Here is a 19,560-nt window from a genome sequence, read left to right as displayed (position 1 = left end):
TATGCAAGGAGAGAATGCACAGAGACACATGGAACTTCCTGTTTTATAACTTCCTGAGCTACTTCACAGCCATTCTCTCCTAAGTCTGTGCCACATAAAGATATATAGCTGCATAATTGTATCTTATCTTTTATGTCTGACCATATCAGTGCTCCAAACACTAGTTTCCTGTGTATTCTTTTTTTTTTTTTTTTTTAAACTAAACCACCAGTTTACATTGAAGATGACAAGGAATAAGTCCAGTACTTCCTGGGGAATGGCCTAGAATGGCTCTCTTAGAATCACTTGTGAGCGACTGTGCTCTTATTGCATTGGTACAGGAATTATCAGAATTCTCGTAGAATCAGTGAATAAGTGATTTGCCTTAGGATAAAATATATCCGTGTTTCTAATGGCAGCAGTCTCTGTAGAAGGGATGTGTTGTAGTCTTTGCCTGTGCACCGCACTGACATTGATGAAGATTAGCTCCCCTTAGCCCCTGTGTTCCCCGTTCCTCAGCCTTCTCCTATGCAAGTCTTTTAGAAAAATGTAGTGGAGAGGCAGATTCTTCCCAGTACCAGCCTTAAGTACGTGGAGACTAACGCAGGTAAAGCCTGCCCACAGATGCCAGAAGTTCAACTGCTTTTCCTGCTGTGCAAAAACAGAAGTCTAGTGTTAGGTGCAGTGTAAATGTGACCTGTAACTTCTAGATGTAAGACGTAGCAGCTCTGCTTGTTAGCTCATCCATTATAACGGAAAAAAAGAGGTTGCCCAGTACTTAGCCTATAAACCAATAAACAGATTTTAAATATATATTTATATAAATATATATATAACAGCCAAGTCTTGTCCTGACAAATGTGGAGAAAATTAGTCTTTTCTCTCTGCCCCTGTTAATGTCTTTTGCTCCCAAAATAATATTTGGGGGGAAATCTATATATATATACACAAGCACTTCATAATACTGGAGAAAAATTTTAAGAATAATCATATACTGCTGCTCCAGATTTTTTGTTTAAAAAAACTAATAGTGCCTGCTTGGCAAAGCCCATTCCCAAACAGGAGGGTGAGCTGTGCCATCAGCTTCCCCAGGTTCACCGTCAAGGACAGGCCTAGTCATGACCAAAGCTTCAGTCACCAATTGTATGTTTCAGAATTCTTTAAATACTCTGTTTAGTTAAACAAGAACCCTTAAAATCTTCCAGTTGCTCCTTCCCACTCTGGATTATATTGTTACTATCTGGGATCCCACTGCACCTTTCAATTCTTGGACCAATCACCTTAACCTTGAGCTCATTACCTCTGCTTGTGAAAGCAATGCATTGTGGGTATTTTTGGTTGTTTTGTTCTTTTGGTTTTTTTTTAATTACATTTCTCTGTTTACTTTGGTCAGAATTGATTGACTTGTTTTTCCAAGGTGTTGCATTGGTTCTTAAAAATGCTGAATAATAATACTTTGCATGCTTGTGTGATCAGCAAATCTTATCGCATGTCTAATGTGCAGGGTAAAAAGCAGGTGATGTATGGATAACAAGAAAATCTACAATTTCAAAAAATAAAAATAACTACACAGCATCATTTGAAACACACTTAGCAAATAGCTCCTGTCCTGATGGCACTCACCTCTTTCACTCGCTTCCTGAGGTTAAGCCCTACCACCCCTCTCCTCTGCACACTGTTAAAGAACAGCAAATGTTTACAAGTACTCCAGACACTAAAGGTGATCTGTGGAACCCAGCAGATCTCACACAGCTACCTGCAGCCCTGCAGGAGCACGGCTTCTGTCCCTAGTCTGCGTTATCCAGGGCCCAGGTGCGCCATCTAGCTCTGCAGACCCTCAGCCCTCCTCACACGTCCTGGAGCCATGGAACACACACATCTCTGTCACAGCTTGCTGCAGCCCCGTGTCCAGGTCACATTCATACATCACCTGCCTATGTAGCGCATGTGCATGCTGCCGTCCTCAATAACCGGAATGTGTTTCTGTTCTTTTGTTTTTTGTTTTTGTTTTTGTGTGGATTTCTGCAGTGTGGTTTACCAGGACGGATTTTACGGTGCTGACCTCTATGTAAGTACACACACTGGGGCCTCTTTGACCCCATCCCCTGACAAGCCAGCCTTTTTTTTCTGTTTCTTTAGTTTGTTTTAGGGTTTTTTTTTTGTTTGTTTGTTTGTTTGTTTCCTTTTTAAAAATATAATTTGATTTTTGTTTTCCTTTTTCCTTGTGGATATATATTTATATATTTATCTATTTTAAGAATGCAAGCATGCTTCTCTGCCACTGCGCTTGCCCCTGGGTGCAGAAACTAAGTCTTTGGGTCTTGTGACGGTTGCTGGGGTCAGTCTGCCTCACATATTCTCCCTTCCCTGTGCCCACGGATGCTCTAGGTATCTCTTACCTTGTGGGAGGATCAGCAGGTTTAAAGTCGTATTGTTGCCGCATCATCTGCATACATACATGACAGGACTAGCTTACCTGACACCAGCTCCTTTCCATCTCTTCTCTCCATCCCACACCCTCTTTAAAGTGTTAGGGCTTTGATTTATGTGACATCAGGAAGCTTTCTGAACTGTGTGCTAACTTCACGTGACTTAAAGAGCATAAGCTGTGACAGTGACGTCAGCAACTAATATCATAATATAGTAGTCAGAGTACGAGAGGAGTCACAGTACAGTATTTGAGGAGCACAGATATTCAGTGTCAGTTTACCTGGAAGTCCACAGCCAGCACATCTCTTTCTTAGGAGGCAAGCCAGGGAAACTGGGGAGTGTACATAGCAGCCTGGACTCTGACGTTCAGTTACTGGGAAGATTTGCCAGTTCCAGCAGGTACCCTGACATTTAACCCATCATCCTTCCAGCTGGAGATAAAGTTCCATGTTCCATGATTTGTTGGTCACATACCTACTTCAAAGGAATTTAGCTGCCATGGGAAAAGCTTTTGAGTGTTAAGGTCTATCATTAGGTGCCTTCCAAATGGTCTTTTCCTGAATGCCAGCAGAGTCAACTGGCCCAAATCATTAAGACAGTTCTGTAAAGAAGACTTAGCAGGAGAAGTTATTCTGAGGTAGGTCTGTGTGTCCAGGAGGCTCTCTCTCTGCCCTCTCCTCTCCATTGTTAAGAGGCTGTTGTGCCTGTGTCCTCAACAGAATGATGTCAGGCCACTCGGAGACCCTGAGGCTGCTTTCTTAGGCCAGCTGAGTCTAGCTGTGCTACGTAGAGTAGGTCTTCAGAGTGTGTCTTCCTTGTACGGGAACCTTAGGTAGGAGTCATTGGCCCATCCCTTAGATTGTGATTACTAGAATTTCCCAAATCGTTTACATAGCCAAGCGTGAAGATCCCCTGGTCCATGTCTTCTTACCTTTCTTTGTATTTTAATTAAAATCTAACCCTTGCTCAACAAATTTTTAAAAAGCTTTTCCTCCTGTGTTCGCAGTTGAGGATCAGGCAAATCTGGCTTACTGCCCAGCACATTACACATCTCTGGATGTGCATATTTACCTGTGGGATTCTCTGTATTCTCATGGAGTTCACTCTGATTTGATTTTTTTTTTTTTAATCTACTGTAGTTGAGTTATTTCCCCAACTGAGGTTTTTTGTTTTGTTTTGTTTTGTTTTTGTTGTTGTTTTTATGTAATATCTTCCTTATTTGGGATTTTTTTTAAAGCAAATCCTGCTTCTATCCCAGTTTTGCCTGCTTTTACCTTGAACCAACCAACTAAATATTTGGCTATGGCTTTTCTGTTGCCTTATTTTGCATTGTAACATCTTAGTGAATGGTATTTTTCTATGCCCATCAAAAGGATTTTTTGTTTTGTTTTTTAATCTAAATGAACAATCTACAGTAGCTTTAACAAGTAATCCAGTGACTTGATCAAAAATACCCTCCCCAGTGACCCCTGCCAGCTAGAACCCCCTGCCTGCTTCCCTCCTCTCCCTCTCTCCCATCTAAAACAGAGTTGCTGGGAAGACAAAGGTTGGTCACAGGTGCTGAGGTAATGTCTGAGCCTCGGTGAAAACAGGACTACAATGTAGTGTTCTCACTGGAGCTGTTAAACTGGAGAGTGCACATGTGGGGGGTTAAGGCGGGTTCTTTAAAGTACACAGGAAAACTGACTGCTGTCCTCCGAGTTGGTTCTGCTGCTGTGCACTTCCTAACTGGAAATCCACACTGCTCCTTTCCATCTGCTTTCCTCAGAAGTGCGCACCAGAATGGGGTGAGTGCAGGGTTTTGTGTCAAAAACTACTCTGGCCCAGACAGAGGGTGAGTAGAAGACACTCGAGAGAGGGGCTTCAATGCAGGAGCTACTAAGCCTTCCCTCTGCTGCTCTGAGAGTGGTTCCTGGGAGCCATTATTTTTTTCTTTCCTTCTGCTTCCTTCTGGCTTCCTTTTGTCTGGAGACAAAATGTCCTGATTCAGCCATCATGTCCTCCATCTGCAAAGAGCCCTGGCCCTCCAGAATAGCTGTGTCCACTCCCCACCCTGCTGCCTTCCCTTTCCCATTAGAAAGGCTGTCATTGACCCTCATTTGTCTTTAAGTGGGATAACAAACTCTCCTGATTCTCACCCTGTGAAAAGCATGCTTGCATCCAAAGGAAAGAAAAGGCTGGCAGCCCATGTGGGCTCTTTGTATGATTGTTTTCCTTCCACAGCTGTGTTTTTGAACTGCTCTTCCTGTGTTCTGTTATAGAATAGTGTTACAGGAACCAATCATTAGCGCTAAAATACCTCAGGTAGGAGTGCCAGTGTGACCTGCCAATCAATCAGATTGTGGATTGCAGTGAAAAAATTGAATTATACTAACCATTCCAGCTCCACGTTAGAGATGGGAACAGAGGCTTTTTTGGACAATCAAGACTTGTGAGCGTGTGATCTAAGCCCTGCTACCTCAGCAGTGCCCATGTCACATCCACACATCATGACACTTCCTTCAAAATGAGCCGTCCGGTCCCCTCACCACACTTGGTCACAGACACATCACATGTACAATCTACGATCCAACCATCACTGCCTCTTTCAGCCTCAGTCACAGTTGCCTGTGCCAGTTAAACTCGTCTTTTATTCTGGAGACCTTAGCACCTGAGAGTGCTAACAATGAAAGAGATGGCAAAAGGAAGCAGACCGAAGTCTGCCTGCACGGGGCTTTAAGTCCCATGTTTAGGTCCCTAGTGAAATCAGAGGCAGAAGTGTGGAGTTGTGACAGGTCTGCACAGGCCTGGACTCGTAGCTCCTGTGCCCTCTTCCCTTCCACCTGATAAGATCAGTAAGTGTTTGGATAACAGCATGCTTGTTAGACACTTTTCCCAATAGCTTGACGCACAGAGAAGAAAAAGAGTCCATAGTTTAATAACCCAGTTACTTCATGTAACCCAGTGACACTATAGAAGTGAACTAACTTGGAGAACTGTGGAATAGCAAAGTATTTGAAAGATTTAATTCTTTAAAGTTCTTCTCATAAATCATGTAAGTCAAAGATAATCAGTTTCTCTCCTTAACCCCAAATTTAAATGATGATGAGGTGGAACTTACATGACACTTTTGGAATATATAGATATGTCATTCAGAGCAGAAATTATATATTTTGTACCAAGCCGGTTCTGTGTCTGCATGAGAACTCACTGTCTCCTGTGGCTGAGGCTCTCAGCTGGCATGGGGGAAGAAGGCATTAGGACCATCCAGGGCCAAAGCCATTGGTTCTAGAGGCCAAACATTAGACCCTTGCTAAGTAGAACAGATCTCACTCCTCAGTGGTGATGTTAATCGTCATGCCTGCCAGCCCCTACACACACACTTGCACATGCACACACTTGCCTTGCTCTGTCCATCTGCACACTACATGGGATAACAAGCTTTCATTTGTCTGCTGGTCTTGAGCTACACACTTTCCTCCTCAGTGTCACATGTCATTGTCTTTCAGGTAGAAAGAAGGTGTCTTGACATCACATGCTCACCAAAGTCCTGTTTTAATGTAAATCTAAAGCAAAAATACAATAAAATTAAAGGCAAGGTTAAAATCAAGACAAGATGAAAATCTTTAGGTATCCAGACAAGGTTCACGTGCAGGGGAGCAATGGTTAGAACTTCTGTTTTGTTTCAAACATACCTGCAGAAAAACAACAGAAGAATCCCAGTGGTGCAGAGTTAATTTGATGATAAATCTGATTCAGAGAAGAAGAGTAGAAAACCTCAGTGGTAACACTGGGTGGGAAGCAGGCTTTCCTTTAATGTTTTGGAAAGTCATTAGCAAAGAGGCTTAAAGTAGCAGCATTTAGCTCTGAGAAGAAGCTGGGAGTGGGAGCAGAAATATGACAAATAATTGAGGAAAACAATTATTTCTCCAATACAGGAGAAACTTGGAAGAACACTAGATAAGACTATGCAGTTGCTCCCAGAGCGTGCACGCCTGGTGAGCTCCCTTGTCAGAGCCAGGCAGGTTGAATAGTGACTTGGGCCACCAGATGGGGTACCAGGCATTATTTAGAAAGGTTACAAAGAAAACTGTTTTTCAAGGGGCATGTGTGGATTTGAACCAGGCTTAGCCGTGCCAGACTTAGGCAGCTCTGAGTTCCAGAAGCCGTTTGTGTGTGCCCTCCTACACTCTGGTGTGCTGTGGCCATGCTAATCCCCATTTTTTGTTTTATTTCAAATCACACACAGATAGAATCTGCAAACTGCTTCAGATCAAACAGGTCTGATTGTGTGTAAATACATATGTCCTTTTTAATTTTTATTAATGGTTGCTTCAGTTTTGCATCAGTGCATGGTTAAAAGCAATACACATCAGCTATTCATGACTTCATATCTCCAAATGAATTATTTCTCCTCTTTTTTTGTTTGTTTGTTTGTGCAGTCAGCTGAAGAAATGTTAACATCTCACTCTAAATCTCTCAGTGGAGTCTCTGTTCCCTTCTCTGATATAACAGATGGGTTACTGCTTGTTATAATTATTAACATTGTGGTATGGGCCAGGGCTTGGGTGGGCAAGATTTATTCCTCCTTTGGGCTGGGGAGGGCCAGTTGTTAGGGTATGGAATGTTAACTCAAGTGGTGACTGACTGTTTCCGTAATACCAGGTCGTTGTGGCTGCACGCTCTAGTAATTGAGGCTGTGTACTTCACCGAGCTTGTGGTAGACCTAGGGCAAACCGCTGTCCCAAGAGAATGCTGGGATAGATAGAGTTAGCCAGTGCCAGTCTGGACGTGGTGGTTTTGCTGTTGTTTTAGCTCCGGATGTCGGCATGCTCAGTTTTAATGTGATTAATATTAATGTGGCGCCACCCCCCACCCTACCCCCACGCCTGAGCCCTCTTCTCCTTCCTCCCACCTTGTTCTTTTTGAAAATTTTAAGAGACAGTAATGAAAACCTTGGTGTTTCAAACTGCACTTTGCTCTCATGTTCTATATATAAGTGCCTTCAAATTTGCTGGTTAAAGTAAAATCGGGGTATGGGGACATCTTAGCCCAAGATCTTTCTACACTGTAAAACCTAGAATGCAGTTAAGTCAGTTGTATGTTGTAGATTTTGTCCTGAGGTGGTGTTTGGCTTTTTTTTTTTTTTTTCCGGAGCTGAGGACCAAACCCAGGGCCTTGGGCTTGCTAGGCAAGCGCTCTACCACTGAGCTAAATCCCAACCCCTTATGTAAGGTTCTGTAGAATGCCCAATTTCAGCAAAAGCAGAAAGACTCTGGAGTAAGATGTATCTAAAAGGGATTACTTCCTGGTACACGGTACACTTTTCCTTAGGCATGGGTGAATTACCAAACTGCTTTGGTAACGTATTACCCATCAGCCCACATGTAGCCCTCCTGTAAATGACTTCTGTTAAAAGACCTCTGCTGATCAAAGGCATTAATGTAGTTTTTCTTGTTGCCAGTATTCTCCAAGCCCATCATCAGTATCAATAAAATATTTTATCCTGTCCAGTACTTAAAGCACAGAGAACTTCATCCATCAGACCCCAAAGTCAGAACCTGCTTGTGAAAGCGGAGTACTGCAGATGGAGAAGACCTAAGCCACTGAGGGAACCACTGCTGTCAGTTGCCTTGCTTAGGAGTCCTTCCTCCCAGTTAGCAGCCACAACCCAGAGCTGCGATTGAGACAGCATGTGGAATGTGTGGCCCACGTGCTCTTGAAGCTCCCAAGGATCAGTCCTGAATCAGAACCATCAGCGAGAGCCTGCACCCCTCCCTGCTCCAGGCTGTAAATGCTGTGCCTAGCTAAGCATAGATCACATTTAGTTACTTTGACTTTTTGAGAGTCCTAAAATTGAAAAGATTATCTTGGTGTTTAAAGAAATGCTGAAGAGAAAGCACATGGCGCCAAAGTACCTTTGTTACAAAGAAGCCCCACTAAAGGTTTGGCTTCCATTCTGAAAACTAGAACCATTTCTAAATAGAGTGAACAGCTGAGCCTTCGGGGTCCAGATAAAGACTGAACTGTATATAAGGATGAAATGTTTGTTCTCTCACCAATGCTTTGGTCACCCTGTGCCCTCTTCGGAGACTAAAGGACTAAGGTAAAGAAGGGCTGGAGCAAGCCCTGAGGAGCCAGTTGTGAGGCATTGTGGGGGTAGTCCAGCCTGTTCTTACAGTAAACATGGCTGAAAGTCACAGGGATGCTTCCTGTTATACTCCACTCTGGCCATGTCACTGCAGGGTTTGATAATGGTAACTCAGACTGTCCCTTATATAGGCACCTGTGAGTAACAGCAAAAGAGTGTTGCACAGCAGCTGAGAGCCGGTGCACTTTAAACATGTATTTGGAGCTGCTGACCCTGACTTCTTACAGCATAGACTCAGAGAGCCCCTCATAGTGCTGCTGCTTTACTAGAGAAAGCTTAGAGTTCATAAAATGATTCCCACAGTAAAAGTTATCAGGAACCAAAGAGGCCATCCAGAGCTGCTAAGTAGGGTGGTAGAGAAGAGCAAGGGTCCTATTAGAAAATACTTCTATGGGTATATGCCCAGGGGTGGTTGGTATAGCTGGGTCCTTAGGTAGTACTATGTCCAGTTTTCTGAGGAACCAAATGGAGGAGTTAAGGGAAGGACTGAAAGAGCTAAAGAGGTTTGCAGCCTCATAGGAAGAACAGCAATATCAACCAACCAGACCTCCCCACCCCCTGAGCTCCCAGGGACTAAACCACCAGCCGAATAGTACATGTGGAGGGACCCATGGCTCTCTAGCTGCTTATGTAGCAGAGGATGGCCTTATCCAGCTTGGGAGTGGGGAGGTATCCTATGGAGACGTGATGCCCCAGCGTTAGGGGAATGCTTGGGCAGTGAGGTGGGAGTGGGAGAGTAAGTGGGGGAGCACCCGCATAGAAGCAGGGGGAGGGGGAGAGGATAGGGGTTTTCGGAGGGGAAATTTAGAAAGGGGATAACATTTGAAATATAAATAAATAAAATAACCAGGAAGGAAGGAAGGAGAAAGAGAAAGAAAGAAAGGAGAAAGAAAGAAGGAAGGAAGGAAGGAAAGAAAGAAAGCAGGCAGGCAGGCAGGCAAGCAAAAAAGACAGACTTCTTAGCCAGGTGCGTTGGCACATACCTTTAATCCCAGCACTTGGGAAGAAGAGGCAGGTGATTATGTAAGTTCAAAGCCAGCCTGGTCTACATAGCAAGTTCCCACACACCCTAAGGTAGCTCTGTCTCTAGATTAGAGATATCATTTCCAAATATGTGTGTTTATGCATGTGCCCACACGTGCATGCACACACACACACACACACAGATACACACACATGGTTACACCCATCTTTTCAACCCTAAAACATGGCCAAAAAAAAAAAAGGAAATGTGAAATGTCTCTTGGAAAGTTAGCAAAAAACTGACCATTCAAAGGGAAAAGCGTGGGATACTTCAGCTGCTGTGAGATGTGGACCTTCTGCAGAGTAAACACTGCTTTATCTGTCATTCATGACTGAAACAACAGAACACATATTTTTGACAGCCAAAGGATGACAATAAAAATGTATGACTGCCAGTTGATGTTGGCACACACCTTTAATCCTAGCACTCAGGAGACAGAGGCATGTGGATCTCTGAGTTCCAGAGCAGCCAGGGCTGCACAGAGAAACCCTGTCTCTGGTTTTTTGGAGTTTTTTTGTTTGTTTGCTTGCTTGGTTGGTTAGTTGGTTGGTTTTGTTTTTAAGTATCTCTGAATTAGATCTAGATAAAGTGAGTGGGTTATGGAAGGATACAGTAAGGACCTTACCAGTTGTATTGGCCTGTCTCACTGTCCTTGAGTCCTTCCAGAAGGGACATCTCTGTTCATACACACATGATTGCCTTTGTTTAGTTCCTAAAAAATGCCCGTGGAGTAGCAGGCTGTAATGGTTCTGAGTTCCTCAGGACTTCTCATGAAGATCTTGGGGGAAAAAGCTCCCAAAGGCTGCTGTGGGAAAAGGGAACAGTGAGGCCTGTCTGACCTCATCAGAGCTAATCAAACACACCTAAGCTAATTGCAACCTGATTTCCCCAAGTCTGGAATGTGGGCTTGAGTTAAGGTTTTCTGAGAGAACTAGGGTTAAGCATTTAGCTTTTAAAGCCACGGTCTCTGTCCCACCGCTCTGACAAGCAGGTGGTAGATTTATTGATTCACAGGCAGTTCTCTGATGTCTGGTCTGCTTGAGCTCTTCCTTCTCAGTGTTGCTCTTGACAGACATGCTCTGCCAAGTGGAGCCAAGCTCTGGGTTAGATCTTCCTGTGACCTACTGCGTTCTCTCAGTAACAAGCCAGTCCCAGTACAGAGACTCTGAAATTGACACTGATGGACGAAGTAGATTTTAATTCTCTTAACTGTTATATACACATTGACTCAATTCTCCTAATATTTCAAGAATATTTTCCCTGTCAAGAGTGCTAAAAAAAACACTGTAAAGTAAAATCCAAAATCATATCTGTATTTCTTAAAATCACTAGGTAGTACCCATGTACTTTTTCTGTCACAAATTGGAAAGCAAATCCCTACATTGGCTAAAGCTTGATTTTTCTACCTTAGGAGGAGCATGCAAACTGGTGCAGTTTGAAACATCTCTTTCCATGTGTGTCTGTGTTTGTGTCTGTCCTTGTGTCTACACGTGTGCGTCTGTATGGGGGGAGGGTGTCTGTCTCGGGGAGAGGTAGCTGTAAAGTCAGTTCTCTTCTTTCCTGTAGGGTGGATATGCAGCCTACAGATATGCACAGCCTGCTACTGCAACCGCAGCCACAGCTGCTGCAGCCGCTGCAGCCGCTTACAGCGACGGGTATGTACAGCCAGAGCAAGCAGACCCTGAGCACCGTGCTCCCTGCAGCATCCCTCTCCCTCTTCCTCATTTCCAGAATTGCCCTGAGTCCTTGGCCTCCTGCCAGCCTGGCTCTTTCTGGAGCCAGTTTTCCATGGCTTCCGCCACACAGCACCCAGGCCTAGCCTCTTCCTGTACTTGTGCTCTTGTTCTGTCTCTTCTTTGGCTATGATCGCAATTGGTCTTTTTTCCCATTTGACCCCTTCTTTGCTATTTTATAGTAGTCAGGACTCCCCAGTTACTGCACTCGGGAACAGAGACAGGAAGGCTTCTTCCGTCTGCCATTTTCCCTATGAATAGTCTTGGTCTCCCCTGTTTCCATCTGACCCTGCTTCTCCTTTCCAGTTACGGCAGGGTGTACACAGCTGACCCCTACCATGCCCTCGCCCCTGCCGCCAGCTATGGAGTTGGCGCTGTGGTAAGTTTATACCTTTTTTCTTATCCTTGTTCCTCCTCTATGGGAAGCAATGTGTGGTCATTTCATCCACTGCCAAAGTGTGGAAGCTGAATGAGACCCTGGGAACTTATGTCACTTGCTTTACCTGTCTATCTGGAAAGACAGTAGGAAGGAGGGGTTGATGGTGACAGTCTTCCTGAGTAATGACTTCGTTTAGGAGAGGACAGGGAATAATGGGCCCCTTTACCAGGAGCATACATACCAGTAGCACAGTGTTCTTGAGAGTACGGAAGGCGTGGGATGGTAAGGCTTCCAGTCCTCACAACATGCTCTTGGTGTACTCAGTTTTTGATTGCTGATGCCTGACAATGTTCCTGCTGCTTCCTGCCTGCTGGCAGTAGCGCTGGGACTCAAGTGTTGTGAACGCTGCAGGCAGTTCCTAGTAGCAGTTGTAGGGAATTATGGAGAAAGTACATAGAGTGAGTCTAGAATAATCCTTAGGACTGACGTACTTGCTGTAGCCTTCTTGGATTTGGCCTAGATGCCTTTATTGCTGACTGGTATTCATAGTTACAAAGGCAGGCCACTCCATAGTGATGCCAGCTGGAAATTCTATACCCTGAAAGAAAGACCCGGACAGCATTCCTGGGAAGGATCATGTGGCACACCAGAGAAAGTCAGTTGATCAAGGTCAGGAAACAGAGTAGCAAGCACACCCACACCTCGGACTCGGCCACAGTGTTGGAAGTTATCTTCACTCAACATGTGTAGGCCTGTTCCCCTTGTTAGCCTCTAACAGCACAGTGTGACAGCCACTTACAGAGCACTGGCCCTGGGAGTCTTCCTGCTGCTGCACAGATGAGTCCTGAAGGAGGGCCTGTCTGTTGTGTGTGCACACTGAGCCTTTCTGACAAGAGACTAGAGTTGCTGCAGTTGGGCATCTGTGGGCAGTTCTTGAATCAGGACCCATGGATCCGGAGATGCGTGTGTTTCATAGATTGTACAAGAGATCTGCTTCGACAGTGGAGAATTTGGCTTGGGTTTAAATGTGGCATCATTCTAAATACAGGATGTGACCATCTCTGCCAGGAAGTAGTCAGAGGTAGCACACTCTGACAGGTCATGTGTTTGAAGGGAGCTCAGTAATTCGATTTCAGCCAGAACTGTAGTAGCATTACAAAGACAGACAGACAGACAGACAGACACCATATCAAGGCTACCCTCTGTGCCTAGTCATATAGTTATGAAGTCAGCCATTATGATGTCTCTACTGCCAGGAGAGAGAGGTGATCTCTCAGGACATAGCGTGTCATTTCCAATGCTTTTCTCATCCTTTCAATATTCTTATGTCTCTACCCACTGCAGGCGAGTTTGTACCGAGGTGGCTACAGCCGATTTGCCCCCTACTGAAGTGACGTGAGACCCCTGCAAATGGGACAGCCCCCAGTTCATGAGGCCTGGCTATTGCAATATTTACTAGTAGAGGACTCTATAGCAAGATGAAGAGGAAAACAAACAAAAAAGAGAGAATACTTTTTATACCTCACTGTGTTCTTTGAATATGTATTTTTCCTTTAAATTTCTGCCTTTAATTCTTTTGTTCCAAAGATTGTGCTTTTTTTGGTTTTGTTTTTGTTTTTGAATTTTTGTTTTTGTTTGGAGGGGGGGTTGTTTTGGGGTTTTTTTGTTTTGTTTTTTGTTTTGGGGTTTTTTGTTCTTATTTTTGCTTTTTTTTAAAACTGTGGTTAAAAAAAAAAAAAAGATAGTGCATTTCCACGTCTGTATGTCCACGCTCAGCTTATTCTGTCGGTCACAGAAGAGGCAGTGGAGGAGGAAGGAGCTGATACATGCATTTGACCAGAAGCCAGCAGACAGAATTACCAAAGTGGATCTGGTGCTGATGGCTGGGGGGACAAGCAGAGTGGGGGCCAGCTCTGCAGCAGTGTGCCCTTCTGGCCTGACTCTGGCTGGAGGCTCTGACTGGCTGTGGCTGGAATCCACATGCCTTTCGGTAGGAGTTTGTGCTTACAAAGCAAGAGAATTTAAAAGATGCTTTTCTCTCCTCTAACCTCCTGCCTTTCTATTCGTTTTACAATCATTGACAGGTACAGCCTGAGAGTGTTGTCATGGCTTTTGGAATTACAGTGCTGGTATTCCCAAGCATGCTCTCAGACTGTGGATGAGAAACACCTCAGTACAAAAATGATCTTGAAGTGAGCTCCCAAATAGGAAAACACTTGTTTCTTTTCCTTTCAGAAATCTCAGCATCCTTGCTGGGCTGTTGCCCCTTTAATTGAGCCACTGTGCTGCAACTCCTCTGTTCTTTTATTAACATGCTACTCCCATGTCCTCAAGATTCAGGAATCGGGATCTGGGAATGGAAGAATGAATAGTCAGTGGCCAGATTTCCCCCCAGATATCTGGGCACAGTATGAGGATTAAAAGTACAAATTGTTCAGAGCCATTAAAGAGTGTGTAGAAGAGGAAAGGGGGATGTTCAATCTGATATCCCTTCATTTTTCTTGTAGCACGAAGTCAGTACAGAGTAAGAAAGGCATCGGAAAGCCTCTGCTGGGGCAGGATAAGGAACCAAGCCCTAGGCTGGCTGTCCTAACAAGTGTGCTGATGAGGACCAGTAAGGGCAGGCAGAGGCAGTTTGTCCTCACTCCAAAGCCATAGGAATTTCCATCCTCCAGAGCCTCTGAGCCTCCAGCCCTTGTGGCCACTGCATCCAGCTTCACAGTGTCCTCCAGAGTCACAGCCAAGCACCTGGACCCCTTGGGGAACACTAAGAAGACGGGCCGTGGACTTTAAGCCTACCTTTGAAGGAGGATGTAAAATTTCAAGGGTCCTCCTGCACGGGCCATGGCAGTGAAACCTGGCTTCAGTTTTGTTTCCAAAGGACTTCTTTCTCCCCCAGATCTGAGATGTATTCGAAAGGCAAGGGTCCCACAGAGGCTCCAAAATGAAGGCATTAGGAAACCGGAGTGTCAACGGGCTCCCTGGTCAGTTCACCTGAGGGATCGCTGCTAAGGGGAGTAGTTCAGAGACATGAGCTTGGGTTTTGTTAGGGTCTGTTTTAGGGTTATTTTATTGGGGTTTGGTTCTGTTGTTGTTGTTGTTGTTGTTGTTGTTGTCGTCGTCGTTGCCTCTGCCTCTACACATTTTTGAGTGATAAATGATTCATGTCCCTGAATTAAAGTGGCTGACGTTTGACTGCATCAAGCATCCTTTTGTAAGCAGGGAGGCCTTGGCCTACGGCTGACACGTACCGTCTTGCTCTCAGATCCTATCTCCCATTATATCTGAAGAGACAACGTGGAAGCTGGAGAGCTCAGTGTAGTCATTGATTCTGGGACAACGTGTGAAATAGGAAACGAGACAGACTGCCTGCCACTGGCCACTTATGGAGTCCCTTCCCCGAAGCCAAAGTTTGGTTTGTTGTTGCTGTTATGACAGTCTTCATTGTATGTGCATAAATATTTTAGTTAGGGGAAGGGATAGGCTGGGGCCTCTTGGAGTTCTAGAGAATGGGGGCAGAGGGATTTTCCTTTATTTTGTTTCTTTTTGAGAAAATTTACTGGCTAAAGGAACAGACATTTTGGGTCTTTGTTTAATAAGGGCCATTCTCACAAAAAGGCAAGCCCCTTCACCTGGTGGAGACTAGGCCAGTCCCTCGACAATTGTATCCACAAAGGGCAGAAAGGGAGGAAGAATTGAAGAAGGCATCTTTCTTCCTGGACAGGAGTAAGGGTGGTCATAGCAGGGTGAAAAGGACAGTCCCCATGGCCCATGCCGGAGGGGCCAGAGGGGCCTTCGTGCACTTCAGTTCAGCTGGTTCTGGCTGAGGCCTCCAAGGCCAGTCTGTTTGCCAGCACGTCTCTGCTGCATGTACAGGGACACTCTCCGGTGGGTGCCACTTCCTCAAGCTCCTTCCAAGGAACACTAGATGGAGTTGGCTTTTTATGCAAGGGTCTTTGGATTTCAGGGTGAGCACTGAGAGTTTGGCTCCCCCAAGTGTCTGGGTTTCACTGTATTGGCCTCATGGTTGGTCCTCAAGGCCACTGTGTTGGTGTGTTGGACTGATTTAGGAAGCAGCAGGCTAGAGGAGAAAGGCATTTTGTGACTCTGTTAGAGGATTCTGGCTGATGATTTCAAAAAGATGGCTGACGCTGAATCGCAGTGAGAAGGGTGTTTTCAGTTTCAAAGGCTTCTGCAGCCTGGACTTTTCTATGCTGCAAATCTTACTAGAAGCTGGGCTCCTTTAAGGAGACTTGTAGTGAAAACGTTTGTCTGGCTGTTCCCCTTTCAGCCCGGAGAGCTGCCTTAGGTCTTTACTAGAATTTCTGTGTTACTTAGTTCAACCTCAGCCCAGAAGCACCTTGCTACTACTTGTCATTTTAGGGCTCTCAGGTTTCCAGGAACCTCTGTCACCGTCACCCTGCAGCAGCCGATGTCTGAACTGAGCCTGCGTTCTTCCTTCCCTTGGAAACCGCCTGGAGCTCAGCTCATAGTTTAAGGAGAGCTTGTGGCTGTTCCTCAAACATGGACTCCTCAGGGGCTGAACTGTTTAGTTTAGGCTGTGCTTTCTTAGAGATGCAGCCAGCAGGAGTGGCCACCTGCATCCTGCACCTAGTCATGTAGCTTCCAGACACGAGGGCTGTAAAATGAGAAGGGCACGAGGCTATGCAAGAAGAGCATGATGTGCCCCTCCCTCCCTGTGCCAGGTAAATGAGGCCAGCCAGGGGCAGTCTGGACCTCGGGTGTCGGAAGGCGGGAAGCTGCCTGGCGATCCTTCCCCTTTGGCCAGCCAGTTCTCCACTACTCAAAATCTAGCATGGCAGTGTCTGCAAAATCGCAGGCTTTCCCCCGGCTGTTAGGAGCAAAGGGACTTTGGGGGGTGGGGACGGGGTTGTGGTGTTTTAAAGCATAAGTTACCTGTTTGCACTGTTTTCAGATAGGAAACAATAGTGGGCACGGTGAACATCTAATGTAAACGTGTGTTTTATTTTGTCATGCTCTTGAGAATGTCTGATCATTTGTAGTATACACCAGTAACACTTGATTCTCTGTTGCATAAAACACTATATTTTTGGAAATGTTGCTGTCCCACCCTTCCCTCTCCTGTGTACCTCCTTTACCCTTGCTTCCTCATCAGCCAGGCAGTTGCCATCCCTGGGCTAGAGCGGGAAACAGGGCCCCACCCCAAGCGGGCTCTGGGTGTCCTAAGCCAGCATGTGCCCTCTAGGTTACTGAGTGCAGGACAGTCCCTTGGCAGCTTTCCTTTTGAAAGGCTCACCAACTACCACAGGTTGCCAAACTCTTCAGCAAGGCACTAGAAATGAGCCAGGGGGCACGGGTCCCTGAAGTCTTGTGGTTGGCTGTGGAAGCCATGTTCTTATGCAAGTTACCGAAACTGTAGCCAGTTACAGTGTACTCAGGAAAAACGGTGGATGAGCTCAGCCATGGCGGTGCTGGCTGGCAGGGATGGGAACTGAGGACTGCCCATCAGCCAAGACCTCCCACCCAGGGGGCAGCCCTCTGTACATGCCAGCGCTGGGGGGTGGGGAGGGCTGCATTCACCCTGGCAGGCAAAAAGGGAACAGCGATGCTCTTTCCTTCCCTCCCTCTTCCGGTTACCAATGCCAGATTCCCAGGGGCACGCAAGTTTTTGAGTTTTTCAGAAAATGCTTTTGGTTTGGTTTTTCCGGGGACTGATGTGCTTTAATCGCTGTCTGTCCCCATCAGGACGCCTAGCTTAGCTCTTTTCTCGTATTTTCTGTTCACAGTATTTTTGTGTGCCTGCTTGTTGGGCAGCTCATTTTGGCTGCATTATATATGGAGTGATGAACTGATCCTTTTCTTTCCCTAAGAGACATGACTTTCCCTGTGTCAGCATTCAGCTTGTGAATAGCTAGAGACACCCTGGGGCTGACACGTGTAAGTTAGAGCTGCAGAGCGAACTGAGGCGCTCTCTCAGTTTTTGAGTCTCCATCTTCTCAAGGCTCAAAGTACCACAGAACCTCGCTCTCCTCCACACCTCTGTGGCAGGGAGTGGCCTGCCTAGCACGTGTGGTTTCCCTGTGGCAGGACAGGTACCACTGGGACATGGGGGCATACTCGGATGCTTGTCCAATTGACCACCCAGCTGTGTCTCCTTCCTTCCCATCCTCTCCCAGAGTCACCTCCTAGGGCACCCGAGCTGCTTGCCCAGGGTCCTGTTTCCCTGCTAACTCCAGAGAAGCACCCAGGGCTTTGTGACAGTCTCTAACTCCCTCTCTCCCTCTCTCCCTCCTCCTCAAGAATCATATTGTATAGTAGCTTTCAGACCATACAGTATTCATTGGGTTACTCCTATTATTATCAAGTAGCTGGAATTGTGAAGGTTGGAGTAGTTAGATCTTTAGCTTTTATTCATTATTTTTTGTATTACTCTCCATGTGTATAAATTATTGATCATGTTGCTGGCTTTTATAAACTCTTAGCAAAGGAGGGGCCCTGCCTCAGCCTTTGCAAATGGTAACGAAGCACTGTTTTTAAATAAAAGAGAGAAACACCACCTCTGGCTGGTTTTGGCTCCTTTCTGCCTGAACTCCAGGCTCTGACCTGGAAAGAGGAAGAGAAACCACACCACTGCTTCCTGGGGGGCTTCTAAGTGACCAGAAGCTAGGAGGGAGGGACCCCTGCAGCTGTTCTCTAGCTGGCAGCAGACTTCCAACTGAAGTGAAGTGCACTGCTGCTTCCCTTCAGCCTCCCCCTGCCCACTTGCAAGGCCTCAGGCACTACACGAGCTCCACTGACCTGAACTCCCCCTCCCCCCAGGTAAGTGCCTGCTTCCCGGCTCCTGCTCCTGTCCCCATCTTCACTGTCACTGTGTGGAATGCCTCTGCTGTTAGACTGGCCTTCAACCACCCTTCACTAGTGCTTTCCATGCCAATATCCCAGATACCTAGTTTCCCCAGTCACTGCCTTCCTGAGTCGTCGAGAGCATGGAGATCCTCTCATAGACTCTGAGTGGATTTCTGCTCTCAAACGTGTAAACCCGGGCTTCTTCCTTCTCCTTACCTGCCCTAACAGTCTTCAGCTCTCGGGCTAATCCTTACCCCACCCCGATGCTCTGCACCTAACCTTCCTACTTTATCGGCTATGGGCCCTGTCTCCTCTCTTGGCCTTTTCCCGACTAGGGTCTTCAATCTTAAATAGTTTCTAAATTTTCCCCCACTAGAATCCCAAGGTCTCTTCTCCATGAATAAGCTGCCACCCACCACCTCTGCTTGCCCTTCTCCCTGCCACCTGGCCTTCCAAATGAGGAAGCAGCCCCCTGAGGAGAGGACAGCAGGCCCAGTCCCTGGTGGTGTGCCTGCACGGTGACCTCTGGCTTCTCAGCTGCCTCCGAGGGCCCTGGAACTGGCAGATTCCCCAAACACACAGCAGCAACACATGCCTGGAGAGCTTGGGGCTCTCTGGGCTGTCCCTTGTGCTGATGCTCTTACCACCCACACTGCCACTGCCACTAAAGGCCTTTGACTCTGACCAGGCTGTGTTTGTGACAGGATAGTGCGTTCACTTCAAAGGAACAGAAACTGAGCCTGACCATGTCTCCTCACTAAACACTGAAACTAAGGATCGTGTCCAAAGCCACATGGGAAGGGGCAGGGCAGGAGCTTCTGGCCTTACATGTGCCTCAAAATGTCACTAAGTCCAATAGTGTCCTCTACCCATGAACTAACCGTGGAGAAGCTTGTTTCTCACCATTAGGGGAACATCAAGTTGCCAGGCAGTCTGTGTAGTAAAAGGGTGAGAGGTGGCTCTCTGGGGCTTGATCCTGGACATGAGGATTTCAACATCAAAAAGGGGGGCCATTCCTGCCACAGCAGTCCCCTGGGGCTGTGAACTGAGCACTGAG

General features: G+C 46.2%; 1 protein-coding gene across 52 annotated transcripts in view; it reads left to right on the top strand.

Annotated features, from left to right (window-relative positions):
• Rbfox2 (RNA binding fox-1 homolog 2) overlaps positions 1 to 18,213 on the top strand; it is a 243,580-nt gene extending 225,367 nt beyond the window's left edge. For 20 of the 52 annotated variants that reach the window (XM_087558172.1, NM_001079895.2, XM_087558166.1 and 17 more), the window contains 4 exon segments: positions 2,008 to 2,047; positions 11,130 to 11,218; positions 11,603 to 11,675; positions 13,020 to 18,213. In XM_087558172.1, coding sequence (XP_087414298.1) covers positions 2,008 to 2,047; positions 11,130 to 11,218; positions 11,603 to 11,675; positions 13,020 to 13,064 — 247 coding nt within the window. In that variant the 3' untranslated portion in view covers positions 13,065 to 18,213. 52 annotated transcript variants of the gene reach the window in all.
• The last annotated feature ends 1,347 nt before the right edge of the window (positions 18,214 to 19,560 follow it).

The sequence above is a fragment of the Rattus norvegicus genome, chromosome 7 (genome assembly GCF_021556685.1).
Source record: "Rattus norvegicus strain SHRSP/BbbUtx chromosome 7, alternate assembly SHRSP_T2T, whole genome shotgun sequence".
Classification (NCBI taxonomy): Eukaryota; Metazoa; Chordata; class Mammalia; order Rodentia; family Muridae; genus Rattus; species Rattus norvegicus.
The sequence above is the reverse complement of the archived record's forward strand: the minus strand, read 5'-3'. Positions and strand labels throughout refer to the sequence as shown.